The sequence below is a fragment of the Simochromis diagramma genome, unplaced genomic scaffold, assembly GCF_900408965.1.
Source record: "Simochromis diagramma unplaced genomic scaffold, fSimDia1.1 OVJJ01000487.1, whole genome shotgun sequence".
NCBI classification, from domain to species: domain Eukaryota; kingdom Metazoa; phylum Chordata; class Actinopteri; order Cichliformes; family Cichlidae; genus Simochromis; species Simochromis diagramma.
This window is the reverse complement of record NW_024387305.1, coordinates 5,602,916-5,619,497: the sequence shown is the minus strand read 5'-3', so window position 1 is coordinate 5,619,497 and position 16,582 is coordinate 5,602,916. Positions and strand designations below refer to the sequence as shown.

Here is a 16,582-nt window from a genome sequence, read left to right as displayed (position 1 = left end):
AATAAATGCAAAAAATATTCAGAGAAAACTGATTTCAGAGATGCTTCAACAAAGCAAGTCATAGAAGAAATAGTAGTAGTAGTATTGGATAAAGAGAGACAGGAACAATGCAGGGGGGAAAACTGAGATGTGAATGAACTAGAGTCTGTTTTGTGAAATCCTACATGACAGCAGCACATTTTGCTCCTTGTGTTATTACTGATACATTGGGTTCATGTTTTATCACTGCCTTGGATCTGAAACACTTGCAAGCTGCTTGTGGGTAACTGGATGATCTCGTGCTGTGTTTCTTCATTGAATAGCCCCTTTTTAACATTCATGGATTCATTGAAGTGACTTATCACATTATCTTCTACCCATGACTGAAGCTGGAATAATACAGTTATTTCAACCCTTTCAAAACTTTCCCTTTAAAGTTACTGAGATAAAATCATGAAATCAATTTACTGTACTCTCTATTTTTCTCTGTTTGTCAGAACTAAGCTTCTGAACAGTTTTCTGTCTTATCAGACTCTTTCACGCTGTTACTTTTATTTTTCTCCCTCTGGATGTTCAGGATTTCTTATTTTGTGAAACAGTCCAAGTGGTGAAGTATGGTTAGATATGACCTTACAGGTCACCTTCAGATGTTTTTAAGACTATCTTTAAACATTAGTTGGGAGACCACGTGTACACTGAAATATTTGCTTGGAATGATTCTTGATTTTCATTGAGATGTTAGGAAAACCCTTCTTTAAGATGTATACAGTAGCTTGTAAACTTTGATTCTATATTTTACTGCTAAATAGATTTGAAATACTAGAAATGAATCACTGTCACATATATCCCCTCTGTTGAATATTGCTTGCCTAATAGTATAATCTAAAAACGGTAGTCAAACAGTAAATAGTACTTTGATAATGTTTCCATTAAATTGTTTTAGAGAGGCGTTGACATATTCTTCACAATAATTTTGGAGGATGTTTGAGGGTATTTTAAGTCCTTTATTTGAGTAAAACTGTCCTTTGTCACTGATCCTGTTCACAACTTTTGTGTACAGACTTTCTAGTTGCAGGCAAGTAGAGCAAGGTTTCTGGTTTGGTGGCCTCAGGATCTCCTCTCTGTAGGATTAAAATATAACAAAAACAAGTCTGAGGCCATGGTTCTCAGCCAGAAATGGGTAATGCACCTAGAAGGATGAGTTGTTACCCCAAGTAGAGAGTGGAGTCGGAGACTGACAGACTGATTGTTGTAGTGTCGGCACTGACGTGGCTGCTGTACAGATCTGTTTGTTGTGAAGAGTGACTTGAGCGTGAAAGGAAAGCTGCCAGCTTACCAGACAATCTATGTTCCTACTCTCACCTATGGCCATGAGTTTCCTCTGGGCTCAGCCTATGAGATTGGTTGAGGAGCTCAGCCAGAAAGGGGTCATAGTAGAGCAGCTACTTCTCAGTATCCAAAGGATCCAGCTAAAGTGGTTCAGGATCTGACTAGGATGCCTACTGGGCACTTACTAGGTGAAGTGTTTCAGGCATATGCTAACAGAGAGACACCCCAGGGCAATCACAGGACGTGTTGAAAATTATACCTGTCACTTGGCCCTCCAAAATCTAACTCAAAATTTAAAAGCTACTGCCACTGCACTTAATATTGGCAACCATGATTTTCTATTTTCAATAAAAAGACACAATAAATGTATTAACAAAGCATTTATAGATGCTCATTTACACTAGAACTATAGTAAATTAAAGTAAATATACCATATAAAATAGGCAACTTACAAAGAAGAGAATAATTTCTTTGTGTTTACCAATATAAATCAATTAAAACATATTTTGCATATAAAGAATCCTAAACACATTTGTTCTGCCGCAGCACTATCTCTGATCTGGGTTAAGCCAGAAATTATCCTCAACATCACAGGAAAGCGAAGCTAGCCAGAGGGGGAAACGTTCTTAAACAAGTGTACTGACCCATGGCCCTTTTATCTATCTAGTGTGAGGTTCTGATTGGTAATCAACCAATTTTGAGTCTGAGTTTTCCACCTGGGAAACTGCTATGACACCATACACAATATTGAATCCCCGTGGTTCCTGAATGAGAACATGGTACAGCCAGTGATATCAACCCATTTCCACATGGACACATGAACTCTAGACAGTGTCAAGAGAATTAGGTCAGGACATTGCACCTTCTTGCATGCAGTGCTTAACAGGAGTTAGTCTGCTTCAGATGCTGCCTATTACTGGAAGTGCTCTATTTGATTTAGACCTGCGTAGAGCCTGCAAGGAGCAAGCAAATGCTTGCAGTGATTCACCTATTCTCATATGCAGTACAATCATATATTACACAGACTTCCCATATGGAAAAGATATATATAAATCTTATAAAGTTTTTATCTGTCTTGTATGAAACTTGTATGAAAAGCATACAAGAGTGAAAACACATATAAGATCCCTTGGAAAATTATATAATGAAACTTGTATGTTTTGTATACTTACTAAAAAAATATATGAAAGTAATGAGAAAGTGGCCACTTTCATGAGTAAATCATATATGTTTTTAATATTTCTTTTCCATATGGGTTTCTACTAAGGGGCTGATGGCAAAACTGTCTAATATCTGATCCGATAAGGTTGGACACTTGCTTTTTCACACGCAGCTACATGCTGTAATATCTCGAAAAAGCTCAGGGCACAAGTGCATTTGTGAAAATGCACTTACATAGGAATTCATGAGAAGAGATTTTAACAAAAACTATAACTAAACCTAAGTCATACGCAAATAAAGGAAGTTATAATGTGTAGGATACTGGTCTTGACAAAATAAAATTCTGTAGACTATGCTACCCTGTCTCTACATGTTTTTTTTCAGTCTTTCACTAAAAAGAGGATTTTTTTTCACATAGGTATATAATGGAAATTCTGAACATACATACTATACATAGACACACACACTCAGGATTGTGGTTACCTCAATTAAAAAAAAACAATGTAAGTAAATGAGATTTTTTTTTACAGTTACCAGTTTTATTCTTATTCTAAATTGTAAATGTAGCAGCACACACCATACAACATGATTATCAGGATGTATAATCAACTACCACAGTTTTCCAAAGGTTTAACTTTGTGTCATCAGCGACAAGCCAAGCAAAGCACTGCTTTTACTTCTCTTTGTAGTGAAAATCGATTCTCACAGTTTACACCCCCTCGCCCCCTATCCCTCCGCCTCCTCAATTCCTCCCTAACTCCCCCCAAACTACAATCTTATCTCCACCTGTCCTTTCTAATCTCTGCTTCTTTTAAACAGGCTTCCTTCTCCACAGTTGAAATGGAACAGCCTTCTATTGTATACGTTACAAAGAAACATTTTATGTCCCTCTGGTGTGCAACCTAATGTACAGTTTTGGAGACCTGGCTTTGCTTTAAGGTTGCTGTGTTTTTGCTCTATTTTGTGGCTGACCTCTCTTTTTTTGGTGTTTTGTGGGATTTCACTGAGCTGCAATATCAGCTCTGTGACACCCGCTATAAACACTCTAATCTTTTCATAAATCTACTGTGATTGGTTTTTGTAGGCTGTGCTTGATGGACACTTGCATTTAATAACAGCTCTTTATCTGTATTTCACTGCAAGCGATATAGCATTCAAGGCTGAAAAATGTAATACACATATGAAATAGTTCTTTGTTTGAAATCTTCATGTGCATTTTCCCCCAGAAACAGGATTTCATCTGTGGAATTCATTCAGTTATATTCAGGACAAAGAATAGTGAAAATTCGTTCTTGTATATACAGGTCAATGGATACGGTCATGCTTCTGCTGCAATGCATCAGTTTATCTGAAAGAAGAGCATCTCTCTGCAGATACTTTATATCTCAGGGTTGATTCAATCAAACATGAACAGAAGCGAAGAAGTGCCTGCTCTTGTGCAAAGAAACATCTGTTACAAGCATTTTTTCTGACTATTTTAATCTTCCTCAAGAGTCAAGAATCTTCCTCCAGAGTTGTTAAGTAACACTATTATCCCAAAGCAAATAGACTTCCATCTTACTTTGAATGTAGCATGAGCATACTTGGCAGTTGAAGAAGTATTCAAAATGGTTTACTTAAGCATTTATGACTAGTATTAATATTTTTTTTAAAATTATCACCACAGCAAATTCTCATTGTGTGAAAGTATGTTTTTATAACAAAAACGTTTTTGGCAAAAATCCTGCAGATGAGTTTTTAACAGTGGAATTGGCCATGGTACATCAAAATTGTGACTGTTATATTTTATCACTGAATCATCTTCATTGAGGCAATACGATGATTGTGCAAATTTAATGTTGATAGCCGGGTTAGAGCTCATTATTCATTTGATTTCATATTTAAATTTATAATAATGTCATAGTACATGTTTTTTTTAATTAATTTTATTTATTTTTTAATGTAAAGCCCTAATCAGTTAAGAACGCAACACCTATAGTATTCAAGTATAAATGTGTGGTAAAGTAAAATTGCAAATATTTATTTCTCATTCATAGTTGTTCACTCAGAGGTAAAAGAGAAACTCAAAAGAATGAAAGGGTATATATGTGTTGTCCTCAATTAAATATACTTTGTTACATATCTGCAATGAACTTTACTGGTTTCCTAATAAGGTGCATGTGACACATGGTGGCACTTTATACTATATGGTTACCAGTTGTCCATCAGTCTGTGTATGCCATTATTCATGGCAGTGGACCCAGTGGGGCATCAACCTGCCCTATTTCCATGGTTAGAGAGTTACCCAGGAGCAGATGGAGGAATCAAAGGCCACATTACACACACATTGCAATTATACACACATACATATACACAGACACAGCAAGGTTTACATTATTTACAGATGCCCAGTAAGCATTAATTCATCTGGTTTTGCCAGCTTATTCATTATTTATCAAGCCATCTAACAGCACAACAATACATAAACGACCAACACACAAACACACATACATGCACATACATGCACACTATACATATTTACATAACATAAACTACAATAACTATAAAATTATTTCAAAAGAAAAGAAATTTGTAGTCATGTAACTATGTGACGAGTTCTTCAGAGATTCCATGTGGAAGCTGCTTGGTTCTGATTCTCCATATGGAAGCTCAAGATCTAAAATGCATTAAAATGTTTTTAGTGTGCGCTGTTTGAGACTTCATATTAACAATAGAATTAGAATAGGAGTCTAGTGTATGAGACTTACTGTACCACCATGTAGTTATCATGAGGAAACCTCATGTCTTGTCACAAGGCTGACTCTGGGATGTGACAGGGTGTCGGCTTGGCTTTTTTGGTTGAGTGCCCTGGCTGTGTGGTGGGGCCAGAAGGCAGGAGGTTTGTGTGTTTTTGTGCAAGAGTAGGTGTATGAGATGAGGAACAGGAGGAAACACTTGAGTGCAGAGCAAACACTGAAGGAGCAAAATATGAGATGTGACAGAAAATCTACTCAAACCACAGAAGTGTCAATTTAAGAGCTGTGGGTTTAACATTAAAAAGAGTGAAGAATGTCAGAGAAAGGGAGGATTGTGCCTTGTTGAGCTAAATGGTGTGTGTTTGGGTGTGTGTTTGTGGGTATAAAATGTAGGACAGAAAGATAAGAATGGATGCTTTAAGTCAAGCTTTTCTCTCAGGGTACCACTTCAAATGATATCCATAAAATGAAGAAGACAAACACAGGTATTGTATTGTGTTGTGCAGGAAGTGTTTAAAGGAGTGGGAACCAGCTAATGTTAGGTGGCTAATTAAGTATTCAGGCTGGCAAATGTTGTCTGGGATCGAAATATGCAGTCAAAAATAACTAAATCTGTCTGTTGAGCACTCGAATTATATTTTTCCATATGCCTTAGCTTGTTGACTAGTTAGGAAGACATGATGACATTGTTAATCAGCTCTAATTTAATATAATGATGCTTTGGGGTAATAAGTGTTTGAGGTGACAAAACAATTTTAAAAATTGTCAAGTAATAATATATTCTTAGGCTGAGTCACCATTATGAAACCTTCTAACCTCTGTTTTAGAGGTTATTTCTCCTATTTCTGGTGACAAATATAAGCAGCAATTTAGCATAGCATAGAAGAGCAGAGCTCTTTAAAGAGAAAATAGCTGAAGACGAAATTAAAATATCTTACAATATTTGATCTTTATTGTTGTTTTCAAAAACAACAAACTGAAAACTGACAGTGTTTGACACTGTAGATAACTTTTACCTTGAAAACCTTCTACAGGAATATCTAGAGAGGCACTCTATACTGCCTTTGGTTAGGATATGGTTAGCATTTTCAGCATGTCAATCTCTAATTTTTCCCCCTTGACTGGGTTTGACACTGTGGGAATAATAGTTTGAAGTTCAACGTCACAGTTTTAAAGAAGTACAAAAGATGCATAAAGAAAGATGAAATACCTTCAATATAAAAAAGCCTAAAAGACATGCATCAAGTTTCACAAAGTAAGACAGCATTATAAGCCCAAAACACATATAACGCTGGGCAAGGGAGGTATGGAAAGAAAGTGACAAATAGATGAGAAAACGTTTTTATTTCATCAAGGAATGCTATTGCTTCATTTTCAAGTATAAGTTGGAAAAGATTCACGTAATCAATCTTTTGGGATAAATATTTAGCACATTTGCACCGACCTGCACGCAGCCTGTTGCTATCACCCCTGTTTTTTTCCCCATTCTGTTATTTTTCATTATTTTGGATTGGGATTAAAGAAGTATTCTGATTCTAATAAGAGATAAGAACCATTATTAGAAGACCAACACCTTTTTGTAATCCTGTTATTAGGGTAGGCAATAAACCTCAAGCTTGTTTTCAGTAAAAGTAATCATCCTCTCAAACTGAACTAACAACAGTGGCTTCTATGTGCCACTGGCTGCGAGATGAGTGTTTGTTGCAGGCAGTGTGCTGCTGTACAACTTGTCTTAAAAAAAAACCCTCATCCTCTGTGTTGATCTCCAAAAGTAATCTTTCAACTGTCTTCAGATATTCTCGGCACTTCACAACACACACAGACTCACCACATCAATAATCTGTAGCAAAGTGAGGCCGAGTTCGACCACAATGGGTGCAGAGTCGTTTTGGACTGGTCTCTCAAGTCGATTGTAGTTTACCATCAGATCATGATACAGCTTTCTCTGGTACACTCCACCATGACATACTGCAGGGAATAAATTGAGAATTATAACCAAAATGAAGCAAGATAGTCACTCACTTTTTAACTTGTACAGATTTGCCCTATGGTAAAAGAGGAAAACGAACTAGCAAAGGAAACCAAAGGAACAATGGTGCAAGGAACTGATCAATTTAAATTCTGCTGTGCACATCCTTTTTCTTTTTCACTCAATCGAGTAACTTTGTAAAACAATCAAACAGTTACTCCACCCATATTAAATCTAATCAGCACTGTTATTGCAGTTACAACCAACATTGTTCATGCAGTTTCAAATCCTGCAATAAATACTGATTAAGTCGCACTAAGGTGAATGTGATGAGCACATTAAATCATTGAACTTTAATTGTGTTGACCGTGTTTCCCTTTTTTCTCTCCTGTATTCATTATGCCTCATCAAGAGGTTTACACTGAACAATTACAAGTATTACAGCACAGTCCCTCAAGCAAAAACAAGCCCAGGCAGTCACGAGGGTATAGCACATCCACAATGCTAAAATTCTTTTTTATCAGTGCTGCTGTCGTAATTTGAAATATAATTACTTTGAGTGGCGGTCAAAGCAGTGACTTTAACCAAGTTGCTGTTAAGGCCCTTTCACAACAGGCAGGGTGAGCAGGGTAAGCAGAGTGATGATGGATGGTCATATCGATGGAGCTGTCATGTCACACAGCTGTTGAGTCCACATTTCAAACAGTTTTTGTGTTCAAGTGTGACTCTGGTGGCTGCAGCTCTAAGTGTGTATCTGTTAGTGTAACCAGACAAAAAAAACAAAACACTATTGTTATCAAACTAGTCTTTACAGTACACCTGTGTTGAACATTATTATATACTTGTTAGAATTTTTAATCTGAATCTCACAGTTCAGCTGTATTATTTAGAATATGTGAATATTTTGTGCTATAATGCCTTGCAGTGTTGCTTTTGAAAAAGACAGCAACTGATATAAATATAGAACAAGGGGGGATTTACACAATCAAGGCTCTGGTAAAACGAATGGAAGAGAGCCATAACGTTAGGTTCAGTGAACACCAAGACATAAAAATCTGATGAAAAAACTTTAATAATGTTTGGTGACTTTGGATTATGTCACAATGACATAAATTATACAGAGTACCAATATAATTACTGTTTCGGGCTCCTACCATAGCATTTGAATAAATGCCGTGCAACATGCAATGAAAATCCTGACTATGTTCTTCCTATAGTAACATGTAGAAATGTGTGCGCAACACAGATGTGAACATCAAGTGTATACTTTCTTCTCCAGAACAACAACACTGGCTTCCCATTTCAGCTGTTTTAAAGCTTCTGATTGGCTCTTTTGAGTTATTGGTGGAAGAATATATGGACTTCATATATTTTATTTTAGGATTCCTGGTTGGTTGCATATCTCTCACAGTCTCTCTGAGTTCCCCAAAACCTTAGAGCAGCAGCTTCTCTCATTAAAGGATGGCATTAGATAATTTTCTAAACTTCTCTACTTCAGTGTCATTTTCAGTCACAGTTGAAAAGGTCTCAGTCTGCCTCTCCCCAGTGATCCATGTCCAAATTAGATGTTGTCTTAACATATTCCAGCAATTACCAAGTGACAGCCAAGACGTGAGTGCACCGACAATGACCGAGTGAATGACTAATTAGCTAATGAGGCAAAAATAAACAAAGGCATCTAGCTGTTCATTTGTGAGTGAGGGTGTTGGCGAGTGATAGGCCACTCCTAAATCTTGGGGTGACAGGAAATCTGCATAATGGCTGAAAGTGGCAGCCAGCAAAAGTGTTGAGAGTCAGTAAAATGAAGTGAGCCAAGAAAAAAACAAGCTGAACAGTAAAGAGACCTGTCAAAGAGCCACTACAAATAATATACATCTCTAAATGGGTGTCAACATGGCAATTAATGAAATCTGTCTTGCTATAAACCTTCACAATTAGACAGAAATATCATGCGTATGTGTATGTGTGTACTTGCGATGTGTTATTGTACAGCAAACTTAAGAAAGCAGACTTCAGAAAAATAATGAAATGGTAATAGCTGCATGCCAGCTACAAATTTAGAACATTTAGGACTGTTGCTTCTCCTTCAAGGAATGGGCATCCTGCAAACATGAAATCTCCACAACAAAACTATAGGTTCATATTTACATTATAAGAAAAACCCTGAAAAATGTTGTGTTAAAAAGCAACAAAGATCCTGAACATAGCACGAGCTAAATTGTGTGTTATAATTGGCTATAGTTTATTTAGCTGTAGCTGTTTGTAATTGTTTCTGTTTCCTGTACAACTGTAGTGAGAGCTTAGTTTGCACTAGCAGCAATAAATCTTGTTCTCAGTTGCCTGTTGGTCTGCCGTTTACCACCAATTCTGTTCATAATATTTATGGATAGAATTTCTAGGCACAGCTAAGAGGGGAGAGTTTGGTAGAGCTGCTACTCCTCCACATCAAAAGGAGCCATTTAAGGTGGTTTGAGCATCGGACCAAGATGCCTCCTAGGCACCTTCTAGGTAAAGTGTTTCAGTCATGTAATGGAGATCTAATCTCTCCAGAACACACTAGAGAGATTACTAGGCTGATTGGTTGACTAAAATACAAATAATGCTCACTTTAAGTTATGAAATGCCTCTTTGTTGTCCTTCTTTTTCTTCAAATACACAACTGCACATACAGTAAAACCTATTGTAAGATCTTAGAAATGCTTGATGTTGTACATGTGTTAATTATTGTAATCTAATAATGTTTACACTCTTTCTAGTGTTGCTGCAGCATACAAATCTAATTAATTATGTTAATTCTTAACATAGGGAGAATTAAAAGGCAGCAGTTTTCAAGGAGCGTAAAACGTCTATGTTGTATATTAACCTCCCTGAAGTACTACAAAGCTTTAGCTGAAGATTCAAAAAAGTCATGTTGTTCATTTTTCTCTATGGTAACTTCATAATTCCTTAAATGTGTTTTTTTTAGTATCTTTACAGAATTACATTTTTGTATCTGATATTTACTTCTATTATTACGATAAATCCAAAAATACAGTCCAAATAAGTCGATCATTACCCACTGAGAGAACAATGCCAAAAAACACTTTGGTAAGAATATTAACTTAAAATAAGAAATATTTTAGGTTAGTTTTGCTTTTAAAAGCAAAAGCTAGGGAAATATTTTCTCATGCTCTGTGGGTGGTCTTATCCTCAATTTTTTTTTTTTTTACACAAATAGCTACATCCTCAAAATATTCATCTTACCCTCAGAGCCTGCCACTGACATACAGGATTCTGCCCCAGTTTTCCATCGTCAAGTCATACTTCCATCACCCAGATTGCAACTGTAGCTCTTTTTCAGTTTTAATTAATTAATTCTGAACTCAATGATACAGATGCACAGGACATACCAGTACAGTGTAGTTAACGGCAATGAAAATATTTTTTTTCTTTTTTATTGTCTGGATTCTACAGCAGTAGACAGAAAGACAATTTAATTTATAAGTGGTCCACCCTTGAAGTTGTATGCTGCCTTTAAAATACTACACATACTGGCATCTGTACTGTTGTCATTCTTCTTGGCAAAGAAAACAAATCATAATCTCTCAGTTACACACAAACCTGATGCATGTTGGACATTATTCATTTTCATGTACTTAAAATTAGGCTTAAAGTAACACAGCTGACAGTAGAACTGCTGGATCTACCTTATGAATGTAATATCTACATATTACATTCATAAGGTGGAAATCCAGCAATTAAGTACAGCATGTCATTTCCTAAAGTTTGGCCCAAAATCTATTCCTGTCATTGTGTCCAAAATCTTACAGTTGTAATTGACATAACTGAACTGAAAACCATATATTCTTCGCTCCTTAAACGACACTAAAAACTTTGTTTTACAAACTGAAAATATACTGGGGGAAAAATGAAACTATACTTCCTGAAGCAAATTCTTATCTGGGTTTCCCATCTTACTGTACACCATATTGCTTTTGCCAGCCAAAGGGAAACCCTAACAGCTTTTGGCTTCCAGCAATAAAAGGGACACTTGAGGACAGCAGGCCGAAGACGGGCTTGAGCAGAGGAGAGTCAATCTTTAATGCCTGCAAAAGGTAGGTTGGTTTACACAGAGTAGTAAAAAGTGAAATTCACAGGACAATGAATAAAAGACCATTGTACCACTTTAAGTGTGACCGTCAGCGAGATTGCAATGAAAACAATCTGCTGTCAGTGTTTACAACAACCGACAGGGAAAATTGAACCTTGTTTAAAAAGCTGATAGCTGGTGGAATAAAGGCCCTCATACCAACTATCAGTGGTCCTTCTTGTGAGGTATGATCTCTGCCCAGAAAATTGTCACTCGCATTTTGTGCCCTGACTTCTAAAACTTGTGCTCCCAAACTGCATTTCCATGTTATCAGACATTACATTTGTTTTTGGCATTGTACAAATAGGTTTGTATTCAATATATCTTTGTTCAAGTGGTTGCCTTTCTTCTGTCAGTTCTTGTCAGGTGACCAGTCACATATTAAATAGGGTGTTACTTGTCACTTCTGTGTAACCCAGAAAATAGACAATTAAATGTGGTTACTTTGTGAAAGTAAAAGGGTTTTCCTGCACCGAACAGTAAGTAAATACAAAACTAAGCAGTGAGTAAAAAACAAAACCTAAAACTCAAAAGTGAAAAATTATGCTTCCACATATTACTCTCCTACATCAAAGTTTTTTTTCCCTTTGAGTGGAATTTGTGGACCTTTGGAATTCTGTTGTAGTGATATTACACTTCCCTGCTAATGTATCTGAGCACTTACTTTAGTGGTATTGGGTCAATGTTGCCTCACAACAAGAAGGTCTTGGGTTCAAATCCACAGGCTGGCTAGGGCCTTTCTGTGTGGACTTTGTATGTGTTCCTGTGCAGCTTCCTCCAACAGTCCAAAGACATGTTTGGAGTTAGGCTAATTGGTGATTCTGAATTGGCTGTAGATGCAAGTGTGAATATTTTCTGTTTTACTGTGTTAGCTACCTGATGAGGGTGTATCCTTCCTCTTGTACTTAACCACGAACTGGGTAAGTAGAAAATTTATGGAAGGATTTTATTATTTCCCAGAAGCATATTTTTGGTATAACTAAATATCTACATATCTAGCATATAACACATATGTAGATCAAACACAAACAGTTTTTCCTTGTTGGGTGTTTTATTTAATTTTACTTCAGTGTTTATTGTAGAAATTCACATTAATATTGTACATTTTGCTGTGTGTGTTATTATAGTTTTCCTCTTAAATACTCCTACAGTTTTAGGATCACAACTGCAAGCACATGAAGGAATGTACATGAAAGCAGATACCATTCAACTAAAGAACAGATATCATGACAATTACCACACCACAAAGACAGATTAAATATTGATTAGTCTTGGCGAGTCTGAACATCGAGGAAGGCTGGCCAAGTTTAAAATCGAATCACATTAAAGCAGATGGTTTGCAAACATCTGCAAAAGATCAATACATATCCAGAATTTGAAAAGCAAGAAAGACAGCCCAACTGTGTCTGAGTGTTTCAAGTAAGTTTCCTTGAGAATATCATATGAAGTCACTTTGCTGGGAAGTGGAAATATGTTTTTAAGGAGGTTTTGCCATTGCTCTAGTCAATACAAAAACATGATTTAATAATTCCAAAAACAAGTTGTCTCATACTCTTTTTTTGCATTGAATCTGCATTATTTATTATAAGAAATGTTCTTTAACCTCCTAAGACCCGAACTCTTCCATGGCATGCATTTTTAATTTCTCTTTGATATTTGGGCTGATGACCCGATGAATGTAAAAACAAAGAATTAGAAGATTTTTTCTTTTTACCTAATTTTTCTTTCTAAGAAAAATGAGAGCCACATATGAGGATATTCATTTAAAATTTCGATAGAACGGTAGCAGTATAATGTCCTCGTAAGTGGATATCAGGCGCTTGTAGAGCAAAATTGAGTATTTTGGTCTAAATAACCCAAAATGTGATGTCCACATATGTGGACGCCAGGTCCTAGGAGGTTAAAGCTGCATCAATTTTTTTCTAGCCACTTGGTGATGGTGTAACAACCTGTAAATAAAACAGACAAACTTTCAAAATAAAACTAATGAGGGATTTAAATGTTATCATCCAGGACCAACATTTTTCATTTGGCGTGGTGTGTGACCACCAACAGTTTACTTTGTATTCTGATCCCCAGTAGGTCCAGAGGGAAATGTCTCATGGCCTGCTAACTATTCCAGTATGGTCAGCATCTAGGTACCAGTCTTTTTTTTTAAATTTATTTAACAGCGCTAATCAACCTAGAAACAGGTTTGATGCTGCTGCTGTATACTGTAGATATACTAGAATTGAAATGAAGTAGTATTTTTTTTTCTTTTATTTATTTTTTTTACTTTTTAATAGTTTTTTATATATTATGTATGTTTATTGTTTAATTCTAATGTACAGCACTTTGTGTAAGCTGTGGTTATTTTAAAGTATTTCATAAATAAAGATGGTATGGTATGGTATGGTATGGTATGGTAGTTAAACCCAACTCAAAAAGGAAAGATGTGGGCTGAAGAATAAACTGAAAATTGCAAAATTCAGACAAATACTCAGTTTTCAGCAGCCATTAACATTTGTCTGAGTCACTCTGAACACAGACCCATGAGTCATCCCAGTTTTGTTTTCAGTCTTAATCATTTATATCTAACTATTCAAAGAGAAATTGTCCTTTGAACTGTTTTCATCATGGCCGACTCTGAATCAGCTGCATACGCCTAAATGTTGTCAAACACAACAACAAAAATGGCTACCCATTTAGGGTGTATACATAGATTTTTCAGAATAATAAGCAATCATGCTACACTGTCTCATTAGCAGCTTAAATTTTATGGTAAGTCCACTGCAAATAATCATGTTCAGTGAGCTATGAAAGGACTAGATCCCGGCCATATTTTACAGACTATACTGAGAGTAACTACTGTATGATCTGAAAGGACTGTGTGACTCAGTGTTGCTGGTAGAAATGCACATTATTAAGAAAAAAAAACAACAACAACTCAATGATGCTCATTCATTGGGAATAAGTGCCAGTATCAATGAATAAGCATCTTTTCATTTCAGGACAGCTTAAATCCCCCTTCAAAAGGTGTCTTATGAATTATGACCAACGTTTTGTGCAGCATTGTAGGGCTCAGAAGACAAATCCCTTAATTCATTGAGTAATGAAAAGGGTTTGATGCACTACACTCGAGACAATTTCCTTGAAGATTCACAGACTCATCTCGTGAACAACATTTAACTTCACACTTGTCTCTTAGAAACTGCTCTTGAACATTCTCCAGGAAATACCCCTCCTCCAGCCACTTTATTATACAGAATGCATGTTTGCCTGCTTTTGTAACAGCAATGTGGCTTCTTAGAGCTGCAAGCAACCTGTTGGGAGAAGCTGAGAGGACACATAAGCATACAGCACCCTCCTTACTTGAAGTCCTACCATGTTGGGATATTAATCTTGGAGCAATTAAAACGTAAAGAAATCACTTTTTGAAACTGGCTGTTCAACACCCCCCTCCACCTCCGCACCCTCTCAATAGCAGCAAAATAAAAAAAAGACTATCTGCACAAAGACAGAATATAACGAGGGATTCAGACATAGACTTTTAACCTCGTCTTAGGGTTCTCTTGCTCAGTTCCACTGTAGTCGCGCATTTAACAATCCTTTAATTGCAGATTACACTGAAGGGATGAATGGCCCCATGAAATTCGTGCATCACCGCCGGGACGCCCTCCTTATTGTGGGCCAGCTGTCGCCACTCTATTAAAGAAGGTTCACTCACTATCGTGTACGCGCAGACACATGCAGCCACTGAGCCATGCGCTGCAAGCATGGAAATCCAGTAATACAGCACTTTTAACCGTGGCAATCTTTAGGGATTCACTCTTTGCGCATATAATAATATACCGCAAATATATAGGCACACGACTGATATTACCACGCTGACTTAACATTATATTCAAGCATTATTATTATTATTTTTATAAAAGTCTCTACAGTATGTACAACTCATGTGCTTGGCTTTTTTTTAACACACTGGATACAAATCTCATGACCGATAAACATCCGAAGTAATCCGAAGTCTGTCTTAAAACATGTCAATCCATTGCTCCTCTCTCGGTCTTTTTGGCCATCTTTTCACGCACGCATACAGAATACAGACTGAAGGCTCCAGTGACCCACCTTGACAGCAGAATGTTGCCCACAGGTAAACTCCAACCAGTACAAAACCAGTGCGTTTCCGAGGCTCCATGGCCGCGGCGGAGCACAACTCTTTCTGTAGCCGCTGGAGATGTCAAACTTTGAGGGAGTGCAGCTTTGTCAGACTGCTGGTGCTGCTCTCTCTCGCTCTGTTTCTCTCTCGCTCTCTCTCTCTTTCCCCTTGTCGGATGCTGGAGGAGACGCGCGGGCACGCACGCACACACCCAACGTGTCTTTTTGCGTTTGGGTCTGTTCAAAAGTCACATCGAATTCAGCTCTCTTGTACTCTTTCTGCTGCTCTCACGCGTATTTTTATATCAAACGTCTCGAGCCTGACCCTCGCGCGTTTCCGGTCGATTATGCGTGCGGTGACGATGACAGCCACCTGTCCGCTAGCTGCTGCTGCGCAATACTTCGTCAAGGTTTGTCCCCTCCAGTCATTTCAGGCTCATCCTCATCTTCTTTATGGATGATGACTAAGGAACCGATGAACGCATAATCTCAACATGCACACATTTCCAAAAGAGGACAGCACGCCCCCACCCAACTTTAAAAAAAAACTTTTTACACACTTTTTTTTTTTTTTTTTTTTTTTGGTAATTGATTGACTAAGCGGCTTAGCGTGATTTCACACCCAGTGTAATAAAAGATCTCCTCCTGCATGCCACAGGGATCTAAAACAACTGAGAAACAAATAAACAAGTATAGAAAACAGCACACATTGAGCAGAGAGCCAAATCTTCTCCTTTTGTCACACTTCCTACAGCTCCTCCTTATTTCTTCTAACACACTGCTCCTTTGCCAGGAACCTGCCACTGAGAAAGTAGTACTTTTAGATTGCACCTATGTCGCTGCTGTTTTTATTATTATTACTGTGCGTATTTCATGGAAGGGGAAAACTTAAATATTCTAATTTAATGGTGAGATTCTTGGTAATACTAGTTCTTCACTGTGCAATACTTTTTGTTTATAGAGTGTTACCAAATAAATGCCAAATAAACAGCTTTAAATGCTTTAAGCTTTAAGTTTAATATATATCTTTCTAGCTATGTAGCTCTCAATGTGATTCAGTCTATATTCAGTCTATATATCTGTATCCATAAAGTTCTGTCTAGCTCCAAATGGCCATGCCTACACCATCTTTATCCTTTCATT

The 16,582-nt window shown here is 37.1% G+C and overlaps 1 protein-coding gene across 1 annotated transcript in view; it reads right to left on the bottom strand.

Annotated features, from left to right (window-relative positions):
* Positions 1–15,889, bottom strand: part of LOC120716983 (neuronal acetylcholine receptor subunit alpha-7-like) — a 40,299-nt gene extending 24,410 nt beyond the window's left edge. The window contains exons 1-2 of the mRNA XM_040004746.1: positions 15,410–15,889; positions 7,033–7,172 (exon numbers count right to left, since the gene is read on the bottom strand). Of these exons, the coding sequence (XP_039860680.1) occupies positions 7,033–7,172; positions 15,410–15,479 (210 nt within the window). The 5' untranslated portion in view covers positions 15,480–15,889. The remainder of the gene's footprint in view (positions 1–7,032; positions 7,173–15,409) is intronic.
* Between the last annotated feature and the right edge of the window lie 693 nt (positions 15,890–16,582).